Source organism: Cavia porcellus, unplaced genomic scaffold (assembly GCF_034190915.1).
Source record: "Cavia porcellus strain 051 isolate PalLab524CR breed Dunkin Hartley unplaced genomic scaffold, mCavPor4.1 scaffold_1, whole genome shotgun sequence".
Taxonomy (NCBI): Eukaryota; Metazoa; Chordata; class Mammalia; order Rodentia; family Caviidae; genus Cavia; species Cavia porcellus.
Window position 1 is genome coordinate 160,799,476 of NW_026947484.1, and position 22,111 is coordinate 160,821,586.

Here is a 22,111-nt window from a genome sequence, read left to right on the forward strand (position 1 = left end):
CCTGTCAGGCTGGGGATTGAGATCAGTGGTATGAGTGCCTGCCTGGCAAGCATGAGGTCATGAGTTCCATCCCTGGTACAAAAAAAACCAAACAAACAAACAAACAAAAAAACCTGTCATTTTATATGCTGCTGCAGTTTATCTAAAACCTTATAAGAAAAGAAAATTAGTGTCATAAAATAAATAGTTACATGTAATTCAACTGCATGTTACATGTAATGTACTCTACACAGTCCTGCTTAAAGGTAAGGCTCTAGGAACTTTATTCACAATATATTGGTCTGAATTCTGTCCAAGAACATCCATTGAGGGAAATTCTGTGTCCTCAATCTGCAATTTTTCTTAAAATTATGATGGTCCCTGCCTTCTTGCTATCCTTCTTTATCTTCTTACCACATGGAGCTTCAGACAACCTTAGGATCAGTTTGAATTTGTCTAATAAAATGCATTTCTTTGGCATTTCTGTGGTAGACAAACAGCTTTTTTGGAACATCTTATCTTAAACTGAATTTAAAATTCTTAGAATGGCAATGTAAGCAGCCATCATAGGACTTACAGTGTGTTGTTGCTTTAACAAAATATTTCTTTTTCTCCTATATATATTTTTTTTACAACTAATCTGATAAAGGGGAAATACTCCTGATCCTAGGTGACAGTACCTTTTAAATAAAGAAAATTTGAAGTCTATGGGGAAATAGGTATATGGGACATTATGTGGCTACCTAAAGAGGGAACCATTAGAACATGGGTCAGCATGATGGTTCATGCCTGTAATCTCAGGACGTGGAAGGTTGAGGTCAGAGAATTGCCATGAGTTTGAGGCCAAGTTAGGCAACATAGCAAAACCCTGTGTTCAAAAACTATCCTCTTGAAAAAGTATGAATGAAGCAAAAGACTGTCCAATATCAAAAGGAGAAGAATGGAAAAAACAAGAAACAAAAACAAATTTGCAAAATTTGAAAACTTGCTGAAGATTGAAATAACTTTAATCCTGTAATTGGGGTTGGATTGCCTTAAAATGTTACTATTCTAGGAGATCAGAATATGCTTCCCCAAAATATGACTGTAGGAGACCAGAATACACTACTCCAAATATGCCTCTTTTGCAGAAAGATTATTTTGAGCTGATTATTTTGAGAAACAGCAGACACAGAAAAGTTCCAAAAACAGAGTAGAAGTTACCCTTTCATAAGGAAAATTTACATTTATAAGGAAATCTCCATTTGTATGTGTCTCCCTCTTGGTACCAGAAAGGGGAGGACTATAAATCATGAGATAATTCTATCAATGGAGAAGGCAATAAATTAAATCCGCTAATAAACTCTACCCTGGTTTACATATTTTTCTTGGTAGTCTTGCCATAACTCCACACCCTTCCTTTTCTTATGTAAGTGAAATATATTTAACCCTGAATTCTAAGCAAACTCTTTGGATGGCAATTTGTGTTTGCTTTCTCTTGTCAACCAATCTTTTATTATAATCTCAGCCAAGAGTTTATAATAATAGAAGAAAAGTTATTTTTACCTCCCAAGGCCATTGATAATATGTTAGTGTTTATCTTCAGCCAAATGCAGGCTCAATTTCTTCTCTTTTTCACACCAAATTCTCAATTACGAAACAAATTTAAGATATTCACTACTGATTTCCTTGTATGTGGACTCTATTCTAAACCCCAAATCTATTTCTTTTTAAAAAGCAAGTTGCATGAGACTTCAGAAGTCTGTTCATGAGTTTGCCAGGCTTTCTACTCCTCACCTTAAGACTGGGGTGTGAATCTCTGGATAAACCTTAAATGCTGCTCTCTAAATTACTGGAATCACTTTCCTTTTTTAAACTGCTCATTTCAATTCTCTATGGAGTGAGAGGAATTTTCCTTCTACTTTCTGAATATTGGGCAATTTGAATTTGAATCTAGGAAATTAACAGACAATTAGCAGATCCACATGAGGAAAGGCCACACATATTGACACATACAAGTACAAGAGCCTCAGAAAACAGGAGACCCAAGCAAGAGCCCAATGGTTGCAGCTTAAATAGCATTTTGAGTTGCAAAAAGAAATAGGGACTTAGAGCCTCTTGTGAGGAGATGATGATGCATGTCAGAAGAGAAAATGCATAATGAGCAGAGACTGTATTGTATGCAAGTAAAGACTGCAGAGAAAGTCTCCTCGGAGGAATGAATGCTAGGTGGTACCATTGTGTATGCAGTTCGGCTCCTGGGCTGTGTGAGATTTAAGGGAAGAGACTCATGACAATGGCATTTATTCCCAAGGAACTTCCTTCAGCCAGATAAAAGACCCTCAGAAGTAGCCTTTTTCTGCTATTCAGGCAGTAAAGAGGAATGAGAGACATGGGGGTGGAAGGGCAGAGAGACCTGGTCCTCCCGTCATTGAAGATACTGCTAGAATCCAAGGTCAGGGAACATGGCATTGGGGAATCCCAATATGGCAGATCTGCCATTCTCCTCCAAAATCAAAGAGAACAACAAAAGTGATGGTGAAAGGCAGGAAAGGAATTTGTTCAGCATTTCTATACTAGAAACAGCCCTGCTTTCAGGGGTACTTACAGTGACCTGAGACTCATCTAGAGGAAAATTTGGGTCAGGAGGCAAGAGGCATTCATAGTTCAGCAGTGTTAGCCGAAGTGTAATCTTGTTGATTATCATCTTGGGTTTGGTGGTGAGGTCTTTCTAGTTACAGAGAAATTAGAAAACCTGTTATTCCTGGAGAAGGCAATCTAGTTACCATTATGAAACGATTTTTCCTGCTTGGTTAGGGGGCATCCCCGGTCCCCATCATAAAACTGCTCTACTTGGGAAGGTCTCATCAAAGTGAGATCTGCCTGCAATTCTTACCATTCCTGGATTCTTGAAAATATCTGTTTCTCAGTGCCTTCCATCTTGGATGAAGAGGTTAGCTAGAAATAGGGGAAATCAGCCTTGTGTTGCCAAGTTTTAGGCAAATACTCTTTGGATGGTTAACGTGTCTGCATGCTGAACCAAGCATGAATCTGACTCAGAGTTTAAGTTAAGTAATGAAGATAGGCATACAATGGAGGCAGAGATGTCAAGCTTTTCTCCATTTTTAGTTACCCAATGGGCATTTTTAGGTCCAAGTATTAGTGCTTTTAGTAAAAGCAGTCTCTGAGTCCATATTATAAAATATTGAGCGTGTAAAAGTACCATATTTGGTAGTTTTCTGAGCCCAAACACCCAAAAAAAAGCAGTAGGAATAAATTATCTATTGGTGATGCTCAGAAAATGATGTCCTATAGTAAGACATCTGGGTGTGCTGAATATAATCAACCAAAGGAGCCTGGGAGACCTCAGAAGTAGCCTTGGGAACAATGGCCCTCTCTGACTTTCTCCTACCCTGACTCCCAACTGTCTTTCTACACAGAGGACAATCATAGAACGTGAATTCCTCTTCCCTAAGATGGGCCATGGATAGCAGAGATATCACCCTAACCTTTGCTTACCTTTCTGGGTAGGAGATGACCATAAACAAGCTTTCTGATGTCCTTTGTAAGCTGCTAAGGACATAAGGCCCTCTTGATCTATACACTGATGGGGAAGATGCTACACAGAAAACCCATGATGAGCCTGAGCAGGAAAACACTGTAAGGTTTCCCTGCTTGATCTGTTATCACTGGATATTATTTTTTGGTCTTGTCCTATTTCTCCAGGACTGCCCTTTCATCATCAAATGTAAGTATGAAAATAGCTTTCTCCAAGCCCTCAGCCTTTCATTTCTGCATCTTTCCTGGTCAACTCAAACTTTGATTAAATAAATATGTTATGTTTTTCTCTTGTTAGTTTGGAATTGTTTTAAGGGTGTAGGCTGTGACTTTCACCACGGAAAGGAAAGACATCACATCACTCCACCATTATAAAGAAATGAGGGGCATGATCAGTGACCAGAAAACAGATGAAAGAACTAAACTGTTGAATTAGAATGGATCACAAAGAGAGGGAAGCCATCATTCAAGATCAGATTACATTGTTGGCACAGTCAGAGACCAGCTTAAGAACAGAAAACAAACAAACTCCAGGCCCTTCGCTTGTTATTCATTAAAAGCATGATTTGTGTTTCCCCTGATGCAGTCAAGGACTTTAAAGCTGTTTTTGCTAAGAAAAAGAAAAAAAAAGGCAATGACTTCTCGCTTGGGCCTACAGATGAATCATGGGTGAATAAAAGCAAAACAAATCTTGACCTTCCTTTGAATCAGATCCATATTCAGTTCTGCACAGAAAAGCACTAGTCACTTAAGGACTGTCCTTCTAAAACTTGGCAAAACAAGGTTGATTAGTCCTAAATTTACATAACTTGTCCTGTTCCATTTCATGAAGACATCAAGATAAGAGGTATATGGAGTCATACAACTGCCTCAGGAATGCTCCAGTGACTGGCAAAGCTCCACAAGACTGAGACTGTCCCAAGAAGAAACAATCGTCTCATGGAGACTGCATTGCCTCTCCAGCCATAAGGATTCCTTGAGGAGTCATCTTGTAAAAACCAGAACAGAAATAGAGATCAAACAGATTCTAGCTCACCTCAATTAACACATAACTGGGCCAGTCTAATCCTCTTCCTCAGTACTGGGACCCTTCACCTCCTTAAACAGAAGCCTCTTCCCATTTCCCCTCACCCTATAACTCTGCCTGGGAAATCTGCCTGTGCCGTTGACATATCTTGAAATACTTTTCTTGATGAGAGTTGAAGAAATTACTCTGTGGCAGGAGGAGAAAGTGGGTTGAAGTCTCCCATTTCCTCTTCGCGGGGCCTCCTTCAATCCCATCTGGTGATCCTGTGACACGATGCGAAGTTTCATCCAGTGAAGTAAACAGTCCCTAGGAAACCAAGGACAATAAACAGGGGTCAACTGTCCCCTTTCAAACTTAATGCTCTGCTTTCATGATGCTCTGAGCAGAGAGTTTTGCCCTCTGTTCATCGGGACCAAAGTTACTGAAGGAGCATACAGGTTAATAGAAGAAACAAAGGCCACGTACTCTCTCTTCCCAAAATGAATTTCTCATGAAATCTATTCTTTAAAAATGTAGAACATAGTGTGCTAAAGGAATGAGAACTGGGCCTCCTTTACGATGAGGTCCACTCGTATGGGGCTCTGCCCAGTTCTGTGTGGCACCCTTCCATCATGGCACTGGCCCCTGACACAACAGCTCATCTCTCCTACACTCACTCCCACGCTCCTCTTCTGGACCCCAAACAACAAACTTTCTGCCTTTCTTTCCTGTGTGTGACAAAAGTCCTCCAGCTCTCTCCCACCACGATGTCCACTCACAAGTCTCCACCCCATCCCAATCCCATAAAAGCGATGCCCCAGCTTTGTCTCCTTTTGCAGGTCCTTGCAGTCTCCCGCAGCCGCCTGCATCAGCAGTAAGGCTTTTCCCTATCGCTGTCTTTGTCTCTGAACCGCACCAAAAACTGAACACTTTATCCTTAACTTCCACTCTTCTTGGTAACTTGATAGCAGAAGGTGAGGTAACTCTGAGCAAATGGAGCTCTTCTGGAACAAGTAAATTTCCTCTTCCTTCCAGGCTAAAATAAAAAGGCCTGAAGCTTTGGCTATTTAATTGCATAGTTGCTTTTTATGGGAATAATCAATGCTGTCAATAAGCAGCATCTAATATGTGATTAGGAGCAGAGAACATGGCATATACAAGGATAAGTTACATTTAGTCCGAGATGCTTGGGCCCTGCTGTAGGCATTTTTTGCCATCTTGTAAATTTGTTTGTGTACATTGCCGGCCGAGCACAAATCATGATAAAATCTCTCTCCATTAGGGGCATTTAGGGTTTGGGAACTTTGAATCTTGCCACCTGGAAGAGATTCTATTTCCTCCACCTCTTCCTCCTCTCTCCACTTTTAATGCAACATCTCACCGCCTTAGCATTTCACGCTTTTGAAAGATGAATTAATTATATCAGCTTTTCCTCTTGATCAGCAAAAACATCAGGTACTCAGACTATGGAACCAGAGAAAGGCACAGCTTCTATCAATTCTCGTCATCATATGAAGTACAAAGAGGAGACAGTTTCCTCAAGTAATACTTCTACATTTCTGGTTCTCTGACACATGGACGGTAGTGTGAGATATTTGCAGCTGAAGACTGTTAATTATCATTCTGGATGATCATTTGCATTTATAGAGCACCTTTTATAGGATCAAATCAAATCATTAAAGCTATTATACTAATGAATGCAAAGTGACAAGTGCTAATACGTCCATGTATGTGGTGAGGCAGGCAGGACTTCAAAGGAACCAAAAAAGGAGCCAATTAAATGTGTTCCGGTCTCTTGAGCTCTTCCTGAGATTCAGAGGGTTCTCACCAGGCCTAAGGGACAGGACAGAATTCCTTCAGTCCTCTGATGAGGTAATTACAGAGCCTAATATGCTGAAAAATTCTTTTCCAAAATTGCTCAGATCACTAATTTCATATTTGTCTCAGAGGAAGCCTGTGCTCCAGGTTTATCTGAAGAAATGGAGCAGTCCTTTTTATAAATGTTTATTATCATCAATAGGTCCCCAAAACTTAGGCATCCCCCAGTTCTGTCAGAGGCATGGTGCTCCTGAGATGAGAGGGACTTAGACATTTTGCTCCATCTCACCCATTAAGCTGCAAGTCCTACTTTAAAGGCTTTAAAATTGGAGACTCTCAAGATATAAAGGACAGTAAGATTCGCTGCTTTGATCTTTCTTGAATTTCTTCAATAGCATCTAACAAAAGTTCCCCTAGTGTATATTTAATATCATTTGCACATCATTGATGAAAAAATTAACTAGAAAACGTGACTATTATCTCTTTCGCATATTAGCTTTTCTATCACTGGAACACAGTACCTAACGCCCACAATGTACACACAAAGAGATTTAATTTGGCTCATGGTGTCAGCTGATTCAGTCCATGGTCAGCCAGTTCTGGGCAGAGACATGCCTGGAAGGGTGTCGTGGGGCAAAGCTGCTTAGTTCCTGGTGGCGTGAGGGAGAGCAGGAAGGCAGAGCCAGAGAGCACACAAAGTCATGTCTTCACCACCCACCCAAACACACCTGCGTGTGTGGGTGCTTCTTAAACTGGGAAAGTTGACAGATCATGATTAGTGGTTACATGCCCTGTCCATGCCACACTGAAGATGCAGTGACAAATGAGGAACATGGACTCTGTCCTCAAGCATCTTTACCACATTGTTTTCTACCATACTGTTAGATGATAGATTTCTTTTCTACCATCCGAAGCAGGGTGAGGAAAGACTGAACATCACGTCTGAGATGTTATAGAAGTCTGTTGGATCATCTTTTTCTCTCTGGCAAGTATGGAACAACAGACACATCCTTTGGAAGGAAAGAACAGTCTTCTCTGCAGCTTCAAATTTACATTCTAAGGCTCTCCATTCAGTGGTGTCCTTGCCTACTATAAACTCTGCATTTGTTTCCCTGGTCTTAGGTTATTTCCATATAACCTGTGGAGACAGCAGTGATTCTCTTCTGGCTTCTAGAGTGGAAGAGTATTTGTTTACTGATTCTTTCCCTGGCCTCCAGCTTGGTGCCACAGGGTAGACAGACACATAAAAGCAATTTCAGAATAGAAGTCCTTTAAGAAACAATTTCATGTGTTTTCCCCAAGTTTCTGTTCAAAGATAGGCCCTGAAAGTTTACAAATGAGCAATTTATTAGGATCCTGATATGCTTATAAATATATATTACTTGTTTATTTCACCAGTGAGAAGACTGAGTTTTTCAAAGCCAAAGAACTGTTAGTAGAGAAACTTCAAATTGAGGACCTAAATTCACTTGTAGCAAAGAAACAGAAGAACTTTTACATTCTCAGGCCATTTTTTTTCTTTTGTGTGTGTGCTTGTCAAAATATTGTGTCTCCAACTAGATTAGGGAATTGGAATCAGATAATTCACTCTCCTACACTAACATTCCTCTCACATCCTGCCCCGGGCAGAGCTTTGAATCTCCCTGGTATCTCCTAAGCAATCAAGAACAATTAAATGATTATTGTTCTGGTCCTCTGCTACTTTTCTCCTTGTCACATTAAGATGAAGAGTGCTTTTGTATTTACCCCAAGGCAATTTCTCCCTAAACAACTCTGTGGAATTGTCAGGAAGGCAAGATGGAGAGACCATAAAGACAAAGAGAGAGTCTAGTTTTCAAGGCGGGGCTCAGTGGACTCACCAAAATTCAGGATTCGGTCTTGCTGGATTTCAAAACACTACCAACTATACAACTTTAGCCTATTGAGCAAGTCCAACTGAAGGAAAGGAAATTAACAAAAACCACAGAAGTCAGAAAGGTTCTTTCTGACTGTCTCCTGCCTTTCAGGCCTCAGGCAGGTTTTATGTGGATTCCCTTACCTACCTTCACTGAGGACAGTAGATCATAAGACTCTCACCCCAGGAGCCTCTGCCCATCAGTAACAAGCCAAGAAGATTTTGAACAGACAAGCCTAGTTGAAGACTTCCAGCTTAGGACCATGAGCTCATACAACCATCTCTCAGTCACCAACTGAGTGCATGACTGTTCCTAAAGGTAGTTGTCTATGGGCCTTTGGATCTTTGTTCTCATGTAATATAAAACATAGATTCAGTAGCTTTGCCTGCCTTTTTCTTGAGCTGTCAGTCATGCATCTTATGATGAGTGAGAAAAAAAATACTATTTTTTCTTACCTTACACTCATCAACTCCTCAACTGTTTTTTTATTTCTCCTGTCTCTTCTCTTCTCTTCTCTTCTCTTCTCTTCTCTTCTCTTCCCTTTCCTTCCTCCCCATCTGTTCTCTCTCTCTCTCTCTCTCTCTCTCTCTCTCTCTCTCTCTCTGTCTTTCCCCTTCTCTCTCCAGTGTTGGCTATATACAACTTTAAATAACATTTTTTGCATTCCCACAGTTGATAAAGGTCTTAGGACCGATCTCTGTTATACATAAGACACCAACATATCAATTGAGTTTAGAAATTAGATAATTAATTTTCAAAGAGCGGCTTTCAGTGACTATAATACTCATGTCTAAGAGTTTAGATGACTTACTCGCTAGTGACATTGTATAAAGGGATTTAAATGATTAGTTATACACTTTATTAACACAGAAAATACAGTGAAAATAGAATAGGAAATGAACTAATGAACATAAACGTTAGTATTAAATGTCAGCAGTTTAAATCTCAGCACACACTTGTAATCTCAGGTTCTCAGGAGACTGAGGCAAGAGGATTGCAAGTATGGGGCCAGCCTGGATGACTCAGAAAGACCTTGTGTCAGAGAAAAACACTGACTAGATATCTTAGAGTCCCTTGGTGTTAATTTCTGGTACCACAATGAATGAAGGAATGAAGGAATATAAATCCACCAAAGTAGGAAAATCTACAGCTGAGCTCAGCAGTGACATTCACACATGGCTCCAGAGCTTGTGTCCCCCTGACAAGTGGTATAAATGTAGAACACACAGCAGATTTCCAAAACTGTAGCAGGAGGAAAGCACAGCTATGTTGCAAATACATTTTAGTACTGATTACACGCTGAGACTGTTGCTGACACAGTTTGAAATAAAATACCTGAAAAATTCATTTTGCCTACTTATATTATTTGTATTTCTTTAAAATGGCTATTAGAAAATTTACAGCCATAGTTAGGTCCTACATTATATTTCTATTGGGCATGGCTGCTCTAGAAATAAAAAGGAGGTTCTAGAAGGCATGCAATAGATGCTTGCTAAATTGGATGTTTAATGAGAGTTCTAGGATCCTGCACTTTTGCTTTGATGAATTATCTAAATGCAATCAAAATGCATGAAAAATGGCATTCATCACAATGCCATTTCACAAAGTAAAATATGCTTTCATGGGGAAATGTTACTAAATTAAGATACACTTGTTACTGGAAGAAAATTCCTGTGGGGTTTCTTTCTAGGTTCTTGATGTCTGGAAAAAAGCATTGGACCAGACACACAGAAAAGGCAGCTAATGTGTGTATTTATTGAAGGTGGAAAAGAAGAAAGAACTAGGCCTATGAAAAGACTCACAGTGACCCTCAAGGGTAAGAGAAAGGGATCTTTTGTGTCCAGAATTCTCGGGTTCTCTCTCTTTTTTGCAAATAAGGCACCAGGAAAGTTGTCCTATCAAACACTCACATGGTATCAGGCCATGTTTAAACTGACCTATCAAAAAAGTCACTTGACCTCTTGTGACATATAAATGAAGGATCAGAAATAGTGTCTTTTGGTTGGTCGTGTCCACATGCAAATGGAGAGTTGAAAAGAGTAGCTTCTGATTGGTTCTGAGAATAGCACAAGATTTAAATGAAGGATTGAAAATAACAAGTTTCTGATTGGTCCAAAAAGCACTTTTCTGATTGGTTCTGTGTACAGTGATGATGGCGTCACTATATTAGGAGCATCTTTCCCAGTTTCCCTGTCCTATCTCCATAAAGGATGCATTACAAACTTTGAAACTGACTTTATCATTTTCCATTTCTTTCAATGTGCAGCCAGTGCTTTTATAGCATAGCTTCCATTTCACTTTTGTTTACTTATTTCCAGCCAAATTATCTAATTTTTCCCTTTCTTTTCTTTCTCCTCCTCTTTTTTTTTTTTTTTTTTTTTTCTGAAAATCTCTCTTATTCCCATTTTTGGCTTTACTCTCTGCCTTTGGGCTATCTTTCAGATGCAGAAGATGTGTGATCCAAATTGTGTTCCTATGCTCCAGTCTCCATAACTGTTCAAGAGGTTAACCCAATCAGAGGTACTATCACTGTTGAGTATCTAAACTTAATGGCGAAGCTGTCCACATTTTCAGCCAAGTTGTCTCCTCAGTGACCAAACAGGAAGCCCATGCCTTCAACAACCTGTGTAAGGGCCTACTTTTCTAAGACTGTCAGAGTAGGTCTTTCTAAGAAGGCATCTGAGCCGGGGTCTGAATAGAAAGGAAGTAGATACCTGAAAAGCACATGCCAAGCTCCTGAGGAATAAAGGGCCTCAGTCCGTACAGAAGATAGAAAGAGCAGACATTTATAGATGCTGCTTCTCAATTGCACAAATTCCTTTAGACTTGAACGACATTTGAAGTATATCCTGCTTTCAGCACGGAGCCACTGGAGGTTTTAAACCAAGAGATGAGGTCTCCACAATAGGCTTTCTGTAGGTACCTCAAGCTCAGTGTAAATTTAAAAGCCAAAGGAGGTGTATGCGTAAATATCACTATAAATAGAATAAGCATATTTCTAAAATCTCCAGCAGGGTGTCATTCTCATCATTAATTTTAGGGAAGTTTATGCCAATGGCTGTTTAAAGGCAACAGCGCATAAGGCAGAGATGTAGCGTTCATCATGCTTCTCTCTTGTTCAGCCTCACAGAGTCCTGGAGAAAGGGACAACAGAAGCAAGGAGACTTAGGAGTCTCCTCGCAGGTCACTGAGGGTCTCAGAGAAGGAAAACTAGGAAACCATGCGACTCAGTCCAGTCCTACAGACTCTGCTGCCAAAAAGTGACGAAGCCAGCCACACACACCCTGGAAGTCCCCCACGAGAACCTAGGGACCCTCTTCGCATTCCATACTGATTTCTTGGCTCCCAGATTTTTAAATAATAGGCTTTCAAAGAATTTAAACAATTTGAAAGGATTTTAACAATGGTTGTTATGTTGTACATTGTTGTCTTCAAAGTAACTGCTCAGGCTCCAGATACAGGCATGCAAGACTGATCAAACTATAAAATTTCCCTTTGAGCAGTTTCTTTCCCTTTCACTGTATCTACTATAACTTTTGGATCTTATCTACTCTGAGTTTTTAATATGATTTTTATACAGCACATCTGTAGGAAAAAAATTTTGTTTCAAGCAGAGTGATAAATGCTATTTGTTTTTATTAATGTCTGGGAAAAACTTTTTTAACCAACCATTCTATTCAGGCTAAGGTGAAAAATTACTGCAAATAAGGAGTTAAAAATCTCACACAGCTTTGTGAATAATTTGGGCTGCTCTGGAATGATTTCTCCTCAGAGTTCCAATCTGAACACTTTCTGTAACCTTAGGGTGGCCTTTGGGTAAACTTTCCATATAGAGTGGCCAGTCACTAGTCCTTAGAACACCTCCAACTGTATTCAAAGCCTGCTTCTTTCAATAATATTTGTGACTGGATGAAAGTGATGAGGATACTTGTGATTAAGTATCTTTCAATGAAACTTTGTAAATTTAACAGTCAGTTATTGAGCACTTATTATGTCCTTTGCAACATACTAACTGTAAGAGATACTTTGATGAACAAAACATGGTTTCTGTTCAATGAACTAAAAAAATTATCATAGTTTCCTGGGATAAGCGATACAGTGAATATCCCTATGAGACATTACAGAAATACAGAAAGGGCATGTGAGAGTCCTGGAGGTGTTGCAGCTTGACCTGATCCTCGAAAGATACTTAAGAAATATCCACAGAAGCAAGGATTGGATAAAGGGGCCAGAAAAAACAGGAGGAGTGAGAGGAAATATCAGGAATATGCTCATGCAGTTTCAAACAGCTTGCAACAGATGGAAAGACAAAGGAGTATATTTAGACCTTCTTCAATCCCTGCAGTCCATGAATGAAGTGTACAGGTAATAGGCTAGCTCTGAAAACATAAGACATGAAAAGAAACAAATATAATTAGAAGTTTGGGGAGCTTAATAAGCTATCCAGTAAAGCAAAGTTCCTCTATTTCTAATGTATTCCAACATTTATTTTTAGACTCTTTAATCTACCAGTTTAAAAATATTATAACTTGATTTATTCCTACAATAGTTTGAATTAGCCAACATAGAATGGCTGAGACTTTTTTGTTTGTTTTGTTTTGTTTTCTGGCTGTTTCAAAATACTTTTGCAATGAATCAAATTATAATATTTTTGAAGTAATGGACATCTATGTATGTACGAATGTGCATATACAGATACATATGTGTAAATATTTATGTATATGTATAAAATAACAATAGAGAGTGAAGAAGGGGCAGATAAATAGCTGGTAACATTTACACAGTGCTCTAATGATCTGTGCATCCATGGGTTGCAAGACGGCTCTTCAGGGTTGCTTACCATGAAAAGAGTGGTTGGTGAGTATCTTCTAGCTACCATATCTTTGTTTTTTTTTTTTTCTTGTTGTTGTTGTTGTTTGTTTGTTTGTTGTCTTTTTCCTTTTTATTGGTACTGGGGATCAAACTCACGACTGCCTGCTTGATCTTAATTGGCAGAGAAAAACATTTTCGGGATGGTTGAGTACTTTATGTATGACTAACCCACTAAAAAGAAGGAGTAGTTGCAGAAGGCCCTTTCTCTGTGTGCCCAGCATGGGCAGAGAGAACCAGCAGATCCGCCTTCACCCTCAGGGAGCTGGCACCAGAAGGCTCCTTCTTGCAGGCAGCCAGAAGGAGCAGGGACACACAGCCAGGTAAGACCTGTGCATCTGTAGGCCACCATTGGAGACCCTTGGTTCCTTCAGGCAGCCATCACCTACTAGCAGAATCAGACAAACATACCTCTATGTGTCTGCCACCATCATGGGAGTTCCAGTGTAGACACATAGGCTGAGAGTAGCAGCCCCACCTACATGTATCCCTGATGATCAGCGAAGCCACAGTGTAGTTGCATAGATCTGGAGAAGCCCGCTCCATGCCCTGCTATCTCCCTGTAAATCTGGGGTTAGAGGAACCCAGATGCCTGTCCCATCCCCCTACACGATAGAGAGGCAGCCAATGTGGAAAGTGTCTGGGGTCCCACAACCAACTTGTTGGGAGAAGCCCAGGAGAAGTCAAGACAAAGGAGCAAAAAGCAATCTCAGACATCCAGCCCACACAGAACAAGTCTGGGAGATATAGTCATGGAAGAAAATGGAAGTCACATACCTGAAATCTCTGAGAAGATAGCAATTGAAGTAAAGAAACAACTTCATGAGGTCGCAAAAGCAATCAAATCAGAAGTAATGTCTTACTTTCACTAAGACACAAGCTTAGTGAAAGAATTGCGCAGCATATCTAAAGAAGACATAGATAAAAAAGAGGAGCACAAGGAAGTGGTGGACATCTTGAATAAATAATATAGAAAGGAATTAGAATGCATGAAACTGATTTAAAGAGATATCCAGGAAATTAAAAAGTCTACCAAAAGCTGGTAAAATCACTTGAAAGACACTAGAGATAGACTTTCACATTTTGAAGATAGGATTGCAGCTACTGACCACGAAAGGAAAGATATCTTAAAAATAACAAGGAATCAGGAAATAACAACTCAGTGGCTGAAAGATGATGCCAAGAAGCATAATCTAAGAGTGATAGTATCGGTGAAGAAACAGTGGTCAACACAAATGAAGTTAAAAGGATATTCACAGAAATAATAGCAGAAAGCTTCCCAAATATGGGAAAATGATCTGGCATGCAGGTAAGTGAGGCATATAGGACTAGCCATACCCAAGGAAATCTACAACCAGACATATAATAATCAAGATTCCAGAAATTCAGCACAGAACAGAATATTAAAAGCTGCTAGAGAACCAAAACAGGTCACTATAAAGGAAAACCAATTAGAATCACAGCAGACTTGTCAACAAAACCATCAAGTCAAGAAGAGTTTGTAGTGAAGCATTTCAAATCCTAAAAGAAAACAACTTCCAACCTAGATTGATATACCTTGCAAAATTATCTTTCAAAATTAATGGAAAAATAAAATACTTCCATAATAAAGAACAACTGAAGGAATTCATGACTACCAAACCAATCCTACAGAGAGTGTAAAGAATATTCCAAAGAAAGATAAAGATGACCATGGTTCCAGAAACAGAGAAGGATCACCAAACAAGACAGGCAGTTGAATGAAGGGGAATAGTGGAGGGCCAACAACAGGAGGATAGCAGGCCAGGGATAAACCAATGTATGCTGGTTATAACCAATGATGTCGATGGTCTCAGGTCAGCAATAAAAAGAAACACAGGGAGAATGGATCAAGAAACAAGATTCATCAATATACTATATTCAAGAAACACATGTAACTGGAAAGGAAATTATAGACTTAAAATCAAATGAGAGAAAACAATTGTTTCATGTGACAGGAGACCAGAGGGAAAAAAAAACAAGGGTAACTTGCCCATTAATGTCAGAATGGATAAGAAAGATATGGTATGTCCATGCAGTGGAAAGTTGCCCAGCAATAAAGCAGAATAATCTTGAGGCTCATTTAGGTAAATGGAGGCAAGTGGAGATCACGTTCATGGGCAAAACAGTTTGAACTCATACGTGTGAACCCTAGCATAAGAAACAGAAGAATTTAATGGGATCCAAAAAGTAGAATAGTTACTGTCAAAGTGATAGGGGAGGAATAAAATTTAACATAGAACTGCATAATATAACCAGGGTTTCTTTGAAGGGGAGTGTCCCTTTTATGTTCTACAATGCTAACTAAATGTTCTACAAAGAAACACTATTCATTTCCAGGCAAAGAAAAGAAAGAAGGAGCTTGTCTCAAACAACTTAATTTTGTATTTCTTTCAGACCAGAGTATTTACATATTCCTGAATGTTTTCTTTTTGAGCTAGACTCAAAGAACTACATTCTCTTGAAGGAGCTCTCAATTTATCCACAACGTTGAGGAACATTCTTGTTACTATGGTGCTGACCTTAAGATAAACTTCTCCTATTCCATCCCACTCTCCTGCCTTCATTATTAAAAATGAATTTGGATACACTGAGAGCTGGATAGTCCCCAAGAACACATTAGATATCTGAATATTTGTTAGCATTTTCTTCAGAATATGTTAGCATTTTCACGGTTTAAAATGTTTTTAGACTGAACATATGGGCTATTCAGGTCAGCGTGTCAGCCCGATGTACCTGGGCATGCTGGGTCCTCACAATGGAAGTGAAACAGAAGAAAGGTCTGTTTTTTAGCTCATATAATAACACAGTCTGCACAATGGAATTCTTGTATTAGTAATTAATGTTTGCATCCCAATTCATGAACTCTTTTTTAAAAATTTTCCTGAAATGAGTAGCACATTGAACTCTTTATGCTCATGTTTGAAGATTTCAGCCCTACGTGTATGAGCAGCCTCACATAGACAATTGTCTCAGGGAAGCAGGAAAGTTAGAGGACAGGTACGGAGCAGACAAAGAGACAAGGGAGACACATGAAGTGCGGAGGAAATATTCGTTATGTACCAGTTTTAAGGGGGCCCCCAAAATTTTCGTTTTGCCATAACTGAACCGTGTGACTCTGAGTAAACTTTGTCATCCAGTGGTATCTGCTTTATGTAGTCACCTGGTTTATGGAAAATGTAAAGGAAACATTAGCTTAGTCTTACAGTGTGGTTTCAGGATTTTCTAACCTCTGATCATACTCTCTCCATTTAGCTCAGTATATCCCAATCTGTTTGATCCATGAAGATGAGTTCAGGTCTACCTTGTTTATAAGATGTATCTTGTTGTGTTTTCTGTGGGGACTTCGTAACGCTTTATCAATTGGACACTGATCTATAGGTCTGTCTCAGGATTTGAGCTACCATTCATTTCTGAGTTTCCAGAATATGGGCTTCAACTGTTAACCTTGACAAACCTCCACAAGGATGTAATCCAGTTCCATAAAATAAGTAAATAAATAGGTTTCTCTCAATCCTATTTCTCTGTACTAATAATGAATAATATGCTTATGCTTTGAAAAATAGCAATAAAACTAGTAAATACAGAATGGGAAATAGAAAAAGACACAAACTGTCAATATGAGGAGTGAAGGAAAAATCATCACCTTGGAGCACAGAAATATTAAAGCAGTAAGAAAGTACTAAAAGCTGCACATCAAAATCCAGTCTTAGGCAAAAGAGACAAATGCCATAAAGCCACAAATTACTAAAACTATCTGAGAAGAAATACACAAGTGAACAGTGCAATTTAAAGAATAATAGAAACTCTACATAATTGTTTTTAGAAAACAGAAGCAAAGAATGAGACACTTCAATTGACTTGAACCTAGCGTTACCAAATTCTAAAAGCATATTACAAAATAAATCTCAAAAAGACAACAAAAATTACAAAGAAAGGTATCAGGTATACATTTATCATGAAGAGAAACACAAAAATCCTCTGTATTATAAATTCAATGCTGCACTAATAAGAACAGTATTATATCATACACAGGTGGGATTTTTCCACAGATTGTATTGAAACATCAGTTAGAGTAATGTGCCACTGACCAAGAGAAACCACAGTATCTTATCAACGTGTGTAGAAAACATGACTGATAAAATTCCACGTCTATCCATGATTACTACTATTAGCTAACTAAAAACATAAGGGAAAACACTTAACTTGATAAATTACATGTGTTAGTTTCCATTACTGTAAAAAGAAATGCCTGCAGTTTATCAATTTTAAAAAGAAGAAAAATATATTTATAGTTTTAGAGGTGTCAGTCCATGGCTTCTGGGCCTGCTGCTTTGAGCTCTGGTGGCACAGTACACTTGGGCAGATGAGCATGGTGGAGGAGCCCTGATCATCTCTGTTTGAGGGAGAGAGAGGAGTCCTGAGTCCCACAAGGCCCTTAAAAGTGCAGAGCTGAATCATCTGAAAGTTCTCATTCGCCCCACTGGCTGAAGGCTCCACCACCTCCCCATGGCAGCGCGGGCTGGGGACACCTGGGCCCTTGGGGGATGCTCCATGTCCAAGTCTTAGCAGCGCATTCATAACAAACCTAAAACTGATGACAGCACAGGTGGTTGAAATGCTAAATACATATTTTTTTTCAGTTTGGGCACAAGGCAAGTATCTCCACCCTCCTCACTCCTACTCAGTATCACGCTGGACATTCAGGACGGAAAATAAAGCAAGAAAAGAAACTTAAGGTGTACAGAGTGGTAAGAAAGTAAATAAAAATGCATAATGTTTTGTAGAACAACCAGGAAGACTAAAAGAAAGCTCCTAGGACTGCTAAGTAAGGGTAACAAGATGAGATACATACAAAACCAATAAACAAAAGTTAGTAATATTTGTGTACAATGATAGAAAGTGAGAACTTAAGAAACCAATATCACTGATAATATTTTATAAATATGAAATATTTAGATATAACAGCTAAGCATAGTATCTACTGATATAGAATAGTAATGAAAGCAGTGCCAAAGACTGAGATAAAAGAATAAAATTTCTTATTTGTTCTTGATGAGAAATCCCATATAGTTAAGATTTTAATTCTTCTCTGAACCCAAGTTTTATTAATTTGTGAAAAGGGGGTGACTTGAGATGAGAGATTGTGAGAAATATGGGAAGTACCTCGGTGCTGGAAGCTGGGGAAGGCAGGAGCTCTGATAGCCCCTCTGCAGCACGCGGAGAGAGGTACACAAGAAGAGCAATCTGCATAGCACAGTTGGAGGAAGTATAGGATCAGTGCTCCAGCCTTGATGCTTAGTTTTCATGCTTTGTGGCTTCACGTGTTCTTTCTCAAGGTTCAGTCCGAGCCGACACAGTAATTGGAAGCTATCGGCTAAGCATCACTGACCTGTAGAAGAACTGTTTTAAAGACCGCACATCAGCACCTTGCCTAGACCCATTTGTATTGCTTAAAGGCAGTTAAGGAGATAAAGAACTTTCCTAGCCAGCTCTGTGCAGATCAGTACATGGGATCAGGGCCAGGTTAAGCCAAAATGGAGACAAACGCTCTCCTTTCAAGGGGTGCCGTTCTGGGTCCTCCATACACCTTGACAGTAAATCACACAAAACTATATGGAATACTTACTATTTCCAAATGATAACCCAATGAGATAACTGAATGATAGCCAAAGAGAATGTATGTTGCACCATAAAGACCTTATGTAATATGTCACCTGAAATACAGTAATGGATAGTGAAGTTAAGTTGGTTGCTAAAACAGAACACCTGGGAGTGCTCCCCATATTTAGTAACAGCATCCTTTTAAACAAATCACGCATTGAAAAATTCACAAAAGAAAAATTTTGCAACTTGCTGATAATAAAAATAAAAATCAAAATTTAAAGGATGATATAAATCAGAGGCTCAAAGGAAATTATCTCTTTGTTTACATTAAAAAAAGAAGAAAGTAGGGATGTAGCTCAGCAGCACAAGCACTGACTGGCAAGTGCGAGATCGTGAGTTCGATCCCCGGTAGCAAAAAAAGAGAAAGTTATAAATTAAATGATCATAGCTTTTACCATAGGAAGAAAGGGAATATTAAGGCCTAAGTAGAAAAAAGTAGATGACAAAAAAAAAAAAAAAAAAACAAGCAAAAAATCATTTGAGAGTGAAGGGAAAACTCAAGATTATCCAAGCCAAACATTTATTTGTTAATATTTATCAATTAATGAATGAAACTTCATCCATGTTGATAAAGAATAGAAAGAAAAACATAAATTAACAATGTATGTTTCAAAAAGGAAATTGGGACATCACTACAGATCATGAAGACATTGGTAAGTTAATAAAATATAATGAATAAATTTAAGTCTATAAAATTCCAGTAACAAATAAAAATTGCTAGTAATAGTTAAATTACCAAATTACAAGACATGATCAAAGAAAAGATCTAAATATCCTCACCTGTGATCAAAAAAATATTCATAAATGAAAATATGTCCACAAATAAAATTTCAGGTCTAAATATATTTAGTGGTGAGTATTTTAAAAATAATACACCAGCACACTTTAAAAACCATGAAAGAATAACCCTTAAAAACAAGATCTGATATTTGTAACCCAAATCCATTAGTATTTATAAAGCATAGTAATGTATTCTGCAAAACAGATATGAGGGTGAATCCCAGGAAAGCAATACTTGTTTTAAAGTTAAATATCAAATAAAGAACCATATTAACTGAATCAATGTCTGAATCATAGTAGGTTTTCTTTAAACGTTAATTACCCCAATTATTTCTGATACATGAAAATTTACTTACTGTGTCTTCTATGGGGTCATCAAATTTCTATTTCTTCTTAGTCCAAATGGAAATAATCAACATTTTAGAAACAGACAATGTGTGTTTGCTCTATGGCTTTGCCAGTAGCTAGCAATGAACTTAAGAACAGGTTACTTTTTAAGCTTTCAAACTCCTTATGTTTGAATTTTTACAGAGATTATAAAAATTATGCATGAGGTATATAAAGTACCTGAGTGTAGACATTTGACCAGTTTTATACATTGATATGTAATTCACATCAGTGGTAAGGAAATAATAGTCAGGTACCTTTCAATTCTTCACTACACTCAACAACCTTCATCTTGGTTCTGAATTTTTCCTACACTATTCTGAGTCCTAGAATAATACCTAACATATAAAATGTCATCAATGGTAATGTAAACATTTGAAGACATAACTTCTTTTGAGTGTCGATTTACATCATTCTATAAATTTTGATTATTATTAGTAAATTGCAATTATTTTTCTTTCGTGATCTTTTGGTGCATGATTTATTTAAAATGATGTTGTTACTAAATATTGAGGACACGTCTAAGTGTTTTGTTTTGAACTAGCTTTATTTTCCAGTCCATTATATACTTACTATATTGCATAAAATTTCAAATTTTTGAAACATTACATTTTTACTTTAAAAAAGAAGTAAGTTATGGATTAAATGATTACAACTTTTACCATAAGAATATAGAAAGGGAATATTGAGGCCTAGGGAGAAGAAAGAAGAAAACAAAAATAAGAGCAAACAAATCAATTTGAGAGAAAAAGGAAAACTATTGAGCTTTTTTTAAAAAAGTGTGACACCAGCTAATTTACTTTCCAAGTCTCTCTAACCTCCTTATTAGCTAACACGTCATGGTGGCCTTTGTGTTTTTATAAAATTTGATGGTTTATTCTGGAATTTTAAAATCATAATTTATTAGATCACAATAAAATCAGCGAATGTATGGAAGATATACCAGTAATTGGAGATAACAGTGATAGCAAAATAAAAGCACTTAGAGCAAACTGAAAAAGTAAATATGTGTAATATAAACTTAGGACCTTAGAAAACTTTAGAATATGTAAGAATGTATTCCATTACCCCTCATCCTTCAGGCAGCCTCTGGAAAATTCCACACTGCTTAAGATAAGGCTCAGAAGGTAAATAGCACCTTAAAGCTGTTATGTAAATAGGTTTGACCCTTAAGAAGTTTGAGGGATTTTCAGAACCTTTGAGATCAAACCAGGAGAACTGTTGGCTAACGCCATTTCTGGAAAATTCTGTGGGTTAGAAAAACACCGCACTATAATGTCCTAAAATAAGTCTCCTAGTCCTAGTTTTTCCCTTCTTTCATGGTTAGGAAATTCAGAGCTTTTCAAATCCACATTTAAACAGAAGATCCTTTTTAGTCCACCAGAAAGAGCTCCACATTACAACTTTCTTTCAGGGTGAGAGGCAGCTGAGGTGAAGTCTCCAGAGGCCCACCACAGGGGCCGGAGGAGGCGCCACCTTGAATCTTTCAATCAGCACCATTTTTGAATCATTTGATCAGGCCCCATCTCGTGGCCTCTTCATCTATCACTTTTATGCTTCCCTGTGTTCCCTCCGTGAGATTTTGTTTTTGTGTAATGTTGCCGGTTGTTCTGTCCTCAATTTCCTTGTCACGCAAGGGAAGGAAGTGTTCCATCTGATAGGAAGCCATGTGTCAGCACCTGCTCTCTGGGCTGATTTGTTCATCTTTTCCATTTCAGTTTTCCAATACTGCAGGAGCTTTTCTGTCAACAGCAATAATAACACATCTGTACTCTCTGTGCCTGTGCTGCTTCTTCCTGGATGTCAAGTTGCAGGGTCTGATGAGTGCCCTTGAGTCTCAGCCCATCACTGCAGGAGGGTTTCTTGATGAATGTCCATGGATTTCTTTTATTTGTATTTATTTATTTATTTATTTTGCTAACTGAACTTGGACAGGCTTTGCTGAAACATAAAATCTGCTTTGAGTGCATAATCTAGTAGAAAAATGGAGACACATTTTTCTCCCCCTTAGATGCAATTATGTTTTTACTATGCAAAACCACACATAGATTTAGGTTTCAAATACTCTGTATAACCTGATGCAATTCAGTCTTATAGGTCACTGTGCATGGCATCTTCTCCAGTCTCATGTATTATGCGTATGTTGGGCTGGTAT

General features: G+C 38.3%; 1 protein-coding gene across 5 annotated transcripts in view; it reads right to left on the reverse strand.

Moving 5' to 3' along the window:
* The window catches only part of LOC134478152 (uncharacterized), a 157,108-nt gene that overhangs the window by 12,827 nt on the left and 122,170 nt on the right, over positions 1-22,111 (reverse strand). For 2 of the 5 annotated variants that reach the window (XM_063258513.1, XM_063258526.1), the window contains exons 2-3: positions 4,729-4,849; positions 2,567-2,689 (exon numbers count right to left, since the gene is read on the reverse strand). The exons of 1 other annotated variant lie outside the window; for it this stretch is intronic. In XM_063258513.1, the coding sequence (XP_063114583.1) occupies positions 2,567-2,689; positions 4,729-4,849 (244 nt within the window). Of the gene's footprint in view, positions 1-2,566; positions 2,690-4,647; positions 4,850-22,111 lie in introns of all 5 variants that reach the window. 2 more of the 5 variants (XM_063258511.1, XM_063258521.1) reach the window with 1 other exon arrangement.